Genomic DNA, 9,127 nt, shown 5'->3' with positions numbered 1-9,127 from the left:
ATGAGCTGAGGCTTTGTAATTATTCTTTGCATAATGTAGTTTTCAATAAAACTTTATTTTTTTGAGATATGTCTGTTTTGTTACATCTCAAAGTCACTCAACTTTTGTTTGACTGATACAAATATCACCTTATGGAAATAAAAAATAAAAAATGAAGATTCTTGAATTTTTTAAATACAGAGTTATCTGCTTTTGCAAATGAACTCTTCATATATATATATATATATATATATATATATATATATATATCTGATATATATATATTATTTCTGATATATATATATCAGAAATAATAATGATATTATCATATTATTATTATTATTATAAAAAATATAAAAAAATATTATTCTAATAAAAATGTATATATATATAGGCTATATATAGGCCTATATATATATATATATATATGTATGTATTTATTTATTTTTATTTCTGCTCTATTATCATTGTTGTCAATCACAACCTCACATACACACAGAGCAATTAGAGACATTTAACTTTCCTCTGAGTGTAGAGACACCTGTGTGTTTAGCTGTGAGACTGAAACAAACACAGAAACTCTTTGATGATTTGACACAAGGTTCATGTTTTATTAGTTTCACGTCATCACAGGTAGGGGGAGGGGCTCTGTGACGTCATCACAGGTAGGGGGAGGGGCTCTGTGACGTCATCACAGGTAGGGGGAGGGGTCGCTGCGGTCACACATCTGGACGTGGAGGTGCGAGGTGATGCCCGGGTAGACGCTCTGCATGGGCAGCATGGTGCCGATCCGCTGGCCCTTCCTCACCGAGCCCGAGGTCCGGTCCGGCCGCACGTAGAACAGCTTGAAGCACAGACCTGGCGGGAAACAAGAGGGCGTCAGTGACATCACGGCCGACGTCATCGCTGACAGGGTTTTGAACTAGAAGTATCAGGAGCTTTCATTTAAAGGAACATTGTGTAAGAATTCCTCCACTCAATGGTATTTTTCATGCTGCATTCATGTGAAATTGGGCAGACGGCAGACGGACGACAGCCGCTGCACGTAACGACATAAACAAGCCTCTATGTAAACAAGTGGTCCAAAACAATACACGTGACAATATGTTGTCATGGCGATGTGGTATTGTTTTACCGTCTTTCTCTGGACTTCTGTGACTAAAATGACATCTGGTTTGTTACACTGCAAAAACAAGAATATTTGTCTCATTTCGAGTCAAAACAAACCTCTTTCCACTTAAAATAAGACTCATCACATAAAAAGCAGCTTGTTTTTAGACACTTTTTACTTCTTTCAAGCAGATTTTCAATTGAAAATTTGTTTGAAACAAGTGAAAATGAAAAAAAGTAGTGAAAGTAGATTTTAGGTGATGAGTCTGATTTTAAGTGGAAAGAGATTAGTTTTCCACACACAGAGAGGACTGCCCCTTTATGCCGTTCTCTCTCCTCATTGGATAAAGGTTGTAGGATACAAGGAAAGTTTTCTCCTGGGCTCAGAGCAGAGCAGAGTGACTGACAGACCCGTGTTTCAGACCAAACACTCTATAGAAGTGATTGCTGTCGGAAGATACAACTATTTAAGACTTAGATTAACACAAAAATATCACTTCCTTCTGCTTTAAATAAAGGTTAAATAAAATAGATAAAATAAAACGCCGGCGGTGACCCACCCTCTCCACGCAGGTTGATGCCGCTGTCGATGGCGGCCTTCTCCGGCTTGTTGTAGACGAGCAGGCGGCCGTTCAGAGTCACGTCGAACGGAGCGAAGACGTCGGCGCCGTCCTGACACACGATGTCCACGCCCTCGTGAGACCGCCGCGTCTCCCCCCTCCTGAAACACACACAGTCACACAGTCAGAGCCAATCCTGGCCAGGGGGCGGAGCTAAACACCTGAAACCACCTGGTCAGTGCAGAGTTAACCCTGCACTGCAAAAACTCTACATCTTTCCAAGAATATTTGTCTTATTTCTTGTCAAAATGTCTCATTTCTAGTCAAAACTAATCTCTTTCCACTTAAAATAAGACTCATCACCTAAAAATGAACTTGTTTTTAGATCATTTTCACTTGTTTCAAACTAATTTTCACTTGAAATAAGTAGAAAAATCTGACAGTGAAAGCAAGTTTTTTGTGCTTGTAATAAGAAAGAAAAACTTGCTCCACTATCAGATTTTTCTACTTATTTCAAGTGAAAATCTGCTTGAAAGAAGTAAAAAAGTGTCTAAATTAGAATTAGAAAAAACTTTATTGTCCCGCCAAGGCAGGAGATTCATCTTTGGTCTCACTTATAGACAAAACAGTCAGAACACAAACGCGGTCACATCACATACAGATAGTAAAAATAAAAATAAAATACAATAAAATCAAATAAAATAAAATAAAATAAAAGTAAAAGTCCTTCACTGTGTCTTGTTTATTATGTAGATGGCATTGGGGATGAAGGAGCTCTTGTAGATCTTTTTCTTTGCTAGAGGAACTCTATAGCGCCGCCCTGAGGGGAGTTGTTCAAATTCACTGTGTAGGGGCTGAGTCTCATCTCTGATTATTGACAGGGCTTTCCTTTGTACAGCGGTGTTATAACAAGCTGCTTTTAATGTGATGAGTCTGATTTTAAGTAGAATGAGATTTGTTTTGACTAGAAATAAGACAAATATTCTTGGTGAGATTTAGAGTTTTTGCAGTGTAACCTCTCCTCCTCTGTGTCTCTAACCCTCCTCTCCTCCATGTGTTTCATCTGTTTCCAACAACGAAGCCGGTGAGAAATGAATCCATGGAGCGGTGGATAAGGTTATTTATCATCTACCATGTTACCATGGTGATATCTGTGTAGTCTTATCTGTCATCAACAAGAGATTAGCAGTCGGAGGCTCTGATCTTACCAGGTTGGTTTTCAGCCAAGAGACGCTCCATTCTCCCTGGAACTAGTTACTAGTCATTGGTTTAACCAGAACTAGAGACAAGGGACACATGGAGCTGAGTTAAGGTGGAAATACTACCACGCTATGAGATAATAACACAACGTTACCACACAGAGTTGTTTTAGAGGGAAATACATGTAAAACCTCTGATGCACGTTGCCTTCAGGGACAGTTTTTCATCATCAGTCTCTGTATTTCCCTCTAAAACAACTCTGTGTGGTAACGTTGTGTTATTATCTCATAGCGTGGTGAATGTGCAGCTCACAACTTGTCCACCAGAGCGTTGTGGAGTTGTTGGATTGTGTATTTGATGAGTTTGATGATGAGGGAAACCAAGAAATCCCATAATGAGCCTCCGTAGCGTAGCTCTGAGCAGCTCACGGCTCTGCTCCGCCGTTCTAAAAACAGCTTGCACCGACAATTAAAGGTAACGAACCTACTGCTATGACTATAGGGGTTATGGTGATGGGCCAGTTTGACTAAATGTTGAACTATCCCTTTAAAGAGTCTGTGGTTCCGGTGTGAGACTGGAGCTTAGACGAGTCTCTCTGCTGCATGTTGGCTCATACGTTTCCCATAATGCACCTCAACAGTCCGGTGGTTGCTAGGTTACCTCCCGGCGCCGTAGTGACCGTGTCCCCACGAGTCGGACGTCCTCCTCCGGTTGGTCGGGTTCCCACTGCAGAGCTGCCCGAACCGCACACCCTCACACACACACAGCACGGCTACACACACACACACACACACACACACACACACACACACACACACACACACACAATTTATATATTTCTTATGCTGCAATTGTCCAATAAATAACAAATATATTTGTCAGAACAGAAGTTTGACTCAGTGTGAATATGTTTTAAGCCGTTACTGTAGCCAGAGAATAATGAACAACACTTTTCACCTAAATTCCACTGTTTAAAGCAGAAGTAAGGTGAATATTTGTGTTAATATAAGTCTTATAGTCTAATAGTTGTATCTTCCGACAGCAATCACTTCTATAGAGTGTTTGGTCTGAAACACGGGTCTGTCAGTCACTCTGCTCTGCTCTGAGCCCAGGAGAAACTCGTCCCTACGTCACCACATTCAGGCGCATCCCTTGGCTGCACACACAGAGAGGACTGCCCCTTTATGCCGTTCTCTCTCCTCATTGGATAAAGGTTGTAGGATACAAGGAAAGTTTTCTCCTGGGCTCAGAGCAGAGCAGAGTGACTGACAGACCCGTGTTTCAGACCAAACACTCTATAGAAGTGATTGCTGTCGGAAGATACAACTATTTAAGACTTAGATTAACACAAATATATCACTTACTTCTGCTTTAAATATACAGAGACAATGCACATTAATAAACATTAATAAATATAATAAACAAGTTGGTGACTGCAGCACTACAATAATTAAAATGCATTAAAAAAGAAACAAAAAAACAAACACAACAGAATACTATGCCTACTTATAAATCTAATCTAAAACCTGCGTCCGTCTTGATCTCTGAGGTAGTCGTTGCCGGCGCCTGCATGACGTCAGAGTAGGGCTGGGCGATACGGCGATATTAGATGGTGAAGGATTAGAGCGTGTAGACGATCTGCCACAGTGCAGAGATCGTAGGATCGTCTGGGGCTCATTCTATAATATATATATATATATTCTATAAACTGCAGTTCTAAGCTGCAAAGACCAAACAAAGGACATTTACAAAGTTTGCTAAAAGAGAAAACAACAGTTACTTTAGTTTGTATTTTTATTTGACCCTTTTCAATCAGCTATTTAGTGTTTTGATTAAAACACTTAGGCTAAAATCCTGTTAAAATGACTGAGTTGAATAAAACAAACAGTAATGTCTTCATTAATATTTTACTTTCATGTTTATTGAAAGCTACCTTTTATGTTGCTTTAAGAGTACACTTTATCAGAGTGTTGTTGTTTACCTTTTACTATGTTTACGTTGTTTGCACATGTTGATAAAACTGCAACTATTTAGATTAAAATCTGTTCAGAAAGGTTCTTTGGCCTAAACTGTCTGTTTTTCTTTTTTCGATTTAAGATCGTGATGAAATCGAAATCGTGACTTCATTTTTAAAAAATCGTGATATGATATTTTTGCCGTATGGCCCACCGCTACGTCAGAGCAAGTCGGGATCAAGTCGACACAAAACACAAATGTAACCGGCGTGCGTTGTGCGCTGGTTGCCGGCGATCGATTCTGCGCACGTCGCCTGGCTCATCTCGAACGCCTACACCCAACGTCTCATGTTTCCTGAACCTCCGTGTCTCGTGTCTCTTCTCGTTCTGAACTCTGAGCTGCAGCTGCTGAACAAACGTCGGCGCTGTTGAACGTCACCCAGCTGTGGGACAGATGTGAAACACACACACACACACACAGAGTGAGTCTCTCACCGAGCAGAACGAGGACTCGCCTCATCTTCGTCGTCGTCGTCGTCTGATGATGATGATGAAGACGATGGTCAGTGAAGATGAAGGTGATGAAGATGAAGAGGATGAAGAGTGGCGTGCTGCGTTCAGGCTCCACAGGTTTTATAGAGCGAGGTGTCGACACCGTGGAGAGTCCACACTCTGTTTGACGTTTCACAACAGACGAGCTGATGAAACTCTCTGGGTTTTCCTCTCTGAACAAACACTTCAACTGATAAAACACAATACTGCAAACTAAGCTGGTTTTATATCAAAATAGTTCATTCACAAAACCACGACACACCTCAAACATCCTGCAGAATGAAGCACTGCAACCACAACTACATATAAAACTGGAGAATGCATTTCCTGAAGGAAATACGGGTGAATGCTGAAAGCTGGAAGCTGAATGAGCTGAATAAACTGTTGAAACTATTAAAGCTGAATTCAGTGAAGAAACTGCTGAAGAAATCTTGAAGAGATTAAACAATATATGAAGAGTATGAAATGGTTGGAAATGACTTGAATTGTTGAAGATCAGTATGAAGAAATTGAAAGTCTGAAATCTACTCAGATTTACTTAAAACTGACAGTTTGAAAACATTTTTGAACCATTACTAATGTAGATTACGGTAAACAATATGTGAAGAGTAAAAGTAGAAGATGAAAGATGGAGGATGTATGAAATGGGTGCTAATTACTTGAATTAGTGAAGAATATGAATGAATTGAAAGATTGAAGTGCACTCAGATTTATTTAAAACAGTTTGAAAACATTTTTTGAAAACTAGAGACAAACACTTTACACTCGTTTCCAACTGCTAAAACACAATACTGCAAACTGAGCTGGTTTTTATCAAAATACTTAATTCACAAAACCACAAAGCACCTCAAACATCCTGCAGAATGAAGCACTGCAACCACAACTACATTTAAAACTAGAGAATGCATTTCCTGAAGGAAATCCGGGTGAATGCTGAAAGCTGGAAGCTGAATGAGCTGAATAAACTGTTGAAACTATTAAAGCTGAATTAAGTGAAGAAACTGCTGAAGAAATCTTGAAGAGATGAAACAATATATGATTGCCATATGATTGATTTATTTATTTTTGTCTGCATACTACTTTGAATTAAATAAGGCCCTTCCTTATTTCTACTTGCATAACATTGCAATCTGAGTCTTTGATTTAAGACCTTTTCATGGTGTCGTTACATTGTGTGTGTGTGTGCGTTTGTATGTCTGTCTGTAAGTGTGTGTTCTGTCTATTCTTGTTCTTGCTCTCCACTCTCACTTTATCTCCCCCTACTCAAACTTTTTCACCTGAACTGTCATTTTTTTTTCCATAAGATACAATTGATTTAGTGAAGGGACTGAAGATTATTCACCTAAACATTCGGACTCTCGTCTCAAAAATTGATTTATTAACAATAAAGAGACAGTGGAGCTCTCTCTGACTACATGTGTTCATTTACTTTTCTTTTTTTATTTTAACACTTGCGTTCCGACGGCATCCCATGTGTTTGACTTCACAACGCTATGAACTGTGGGTAATCCCCCTACCCAAAGTCAGCATCGGTGCTGACTGACGGTAAGGGGGGGGGGGGGGGGGCAGTAAGGGCTCATTCACTGACTCACTGACTTGGGCCCAATCCCATTTCTCTTCCCTTAACACTAGCACTCGGTTTCAAGTGGCCACCAAAGGGAGATTCCCCTCGACGATGAAGTGAGAAGTAGAGGCCGTACACTATGCAATGGGACACACAAACACACTTATCAATGATTAAAGATTTGATTTGAAGTTATTTTATAATAGCACACCGGGGGGTTCCAACGTCTATAGTGGCGATAATGCGCCGGAAAAGCTGGTGCCACCCGCAATAACGGAACCAGTTCACAAAGTATTGAGGGTGATTTCATCTTGCACTACGTTCGAAGTCTGCCTCCGACCTCCCTCCCATTTAAGGGGAAGTTTTAAGGGTTGAAAAGCACTTCCCCTCACTCTTAAAAGAATTGGGACACACTGCCCCTACACGAGAACGCGCAAAACCGAGTGCTAGGGTCAAAATGGAGTGGAAGTGGGGGAAATGGGACAGCGCCTTGATGAACTGACAACGGAACAGCCCTCACACACTCACGGACTGAACCTGAACGCACCTCTAAGTCAGTGAGTCTGTGAGGGGTCGGAGTGGAACTGGGCCACAGTAACACACTGAACTGGTGGGGGGGGTCAAAGGTCGGGAGCAGCAGAGGACGGTAAACAGCTGCTGTTTGAATCCAGAGTCCACAAACTCCCAGTGTTGGTCAACACACACACACACAGACACACACACACACACACTCAGACACTACACAAACACACATCAGAGACACACAAACACACACATTGGGTTTTTAAGGTGAGTTTGCAGAACTCATGTTCAATAAAACATAAAAAAACTAACACAACAAAGAGTCCAAGTGAAACACTGATCATCAGTGATCAATGCAGCTGCTGGTGTCTCTGTGACGAGCCGTTGATCTGCTCCACAGGTGGAGGCTCCAACGTGGAGCTTCACTTCTCCCAAAAAACATGGGAGCAAACGTCTAAACAGCCTCATGTGGATAAACCGACCGCACATTGGGGATCTAAACAGCTACTTTCTCTCATGAAAACATATTAAAACTATAGTAACACAGCGCTACAGTGAGAAATAAATCAGCTGCCGGTTGCCGCATGATGCATTCTGGGAAACTTGCCATAGCCCTCGGTCTGTAGTGTGCCCCTGAAAAATCTCCGTTTCGAGGGCCAGATAGCCAGACCACTTCCCCCTAACCCTCGTCTGAACCAGAATCGGGACACCACCACCACTTCACGTGAACGCGCAAAACGAAGGGTTAGGGCCACGGGCTAGGGCTAAGGGGAGAATCGGAATTCGGCCTCACACTCTGTCACTTAGAGCTGACGTCACTTTAGTCAGGGAGGGGTCAGGGCTTTAAGGAGGCTTCAGGGGGCGGACTGGAACTGGGGGTTGCTGTGTGTTTGTGTTGCTGTGTGTTGCTGTGTGTTTGTGTTGCTGTGTGTTGCTGTGTGTTTGTGTTACTGTGTGTTTGTGTTACTGTGTGTTTGTGTTGCTGTGTGTTTGTGTTGCTGTGTGTTGCTGTGTGTTGCTGTGTGTTTGTGTTACTGTGTGTTTGTGTTACTGTGTGTTTGTGTTGCTGTGTGTTTGTGTTGCTGTGTGTTGCTGTGTGTTGCTGTGTGTTTGTGTTGCTGTGTGTTTGTGTTGCTGTGTGTTGCTGTGTGTTGCTGTGTGTTTGTGTTACTGTGTGTTTGTGTTACTGTGTGTTTGTGTTGCTGTGTGTTTGTGTTGCTGTGTGTTGCTGTGTGTTGCTGTGTGTTTGTGTTACTGTGTGTTTGTGTTACTGTGTGTTTGTGTTGCTGTGTGTTGCTGTGTGTTGCTGTGTGTTTGTGTTACTGTGTGTTACTGTGTTTGTGTTGCTGTGTGTTTGTGCTGCTGTGTGTTTGTGTTGCTGTGTGTTTGTGTTACTGTGTGTTGCTGTGTGTTTGTGTTGCTGTGTGTTTGTGTTACTGTGTGTTACTGTGTGTTTGTGTTGCTTCTGTCTCTGCAGCTCAACGTGTTGTTGCTTCATTGTGCGTCGTCCTGTCGTTGTGTTGTGTCGTTGTTGGACTGTAAACTGAACTGTTTGGGATGAATAAAGTTGTTTGAAATTGAACTTGACTCCTCATGTTCGTGTTGTTGTCCGATTATAATGTTGTGTATCAGTATTTATTCTGACAAAGCCGGTGCATATTCTCATTTGTCCAGGTCATAGTATT

The 9,127-nt window shown here is 41.5% G+C and overlaps 1 protein-coding gene across 1 annotated transcript; it reads right to left on the bottom strand.

The window, feature by feature from the left end:
- Positions 1-561: 561 nt before the first annotated feature.
- LOC146967060 (leukocyte cell-derived chemotaxin-2-like) lies at positions 562-5,419 on the bottom strand. Its single transcript, XM_085761631.1, has 4 exons — positions 5,300-5,419; positions 3,510-3,621; positions 1,650-1,810; positions 562-837 (listed from the first exon to the last, which is right to left on the bottom strand). Exons 1-4 carry the CDS (start codon positions 5,322-5,324, stop codon positions 671-673), a joined length of 465 nt encoding a protein of 154 aa, XP_085617757.1. The 5' UTR covers positions 5,325-5,419; the 3' UTR covers positions 562-670.
- Positions 5,420-9,127: the final 3,708 nt, after the last annotated feature.

The sequence above is a fragment of the Trachurus japonicus genome, chromosome 19, assembly GCF_045865225.1.
Source record: "Trachurus japonicus isolate A0001 chromosome 19, Traja_1.0".
In the NCBI taxonomy this organism is placed as follows: domain Eukaryota; kingdom Metazoa; phylum Chordata; class Actinopteri; order Carangiformes; family Carangidae; genus Trachurus; species Trachurus japonicus.
The sequence above is the reverse complement of the archived record's forward strand: the minus strand, read 5'-3'. Positions and strand labels throughout refer to the sequence as shown.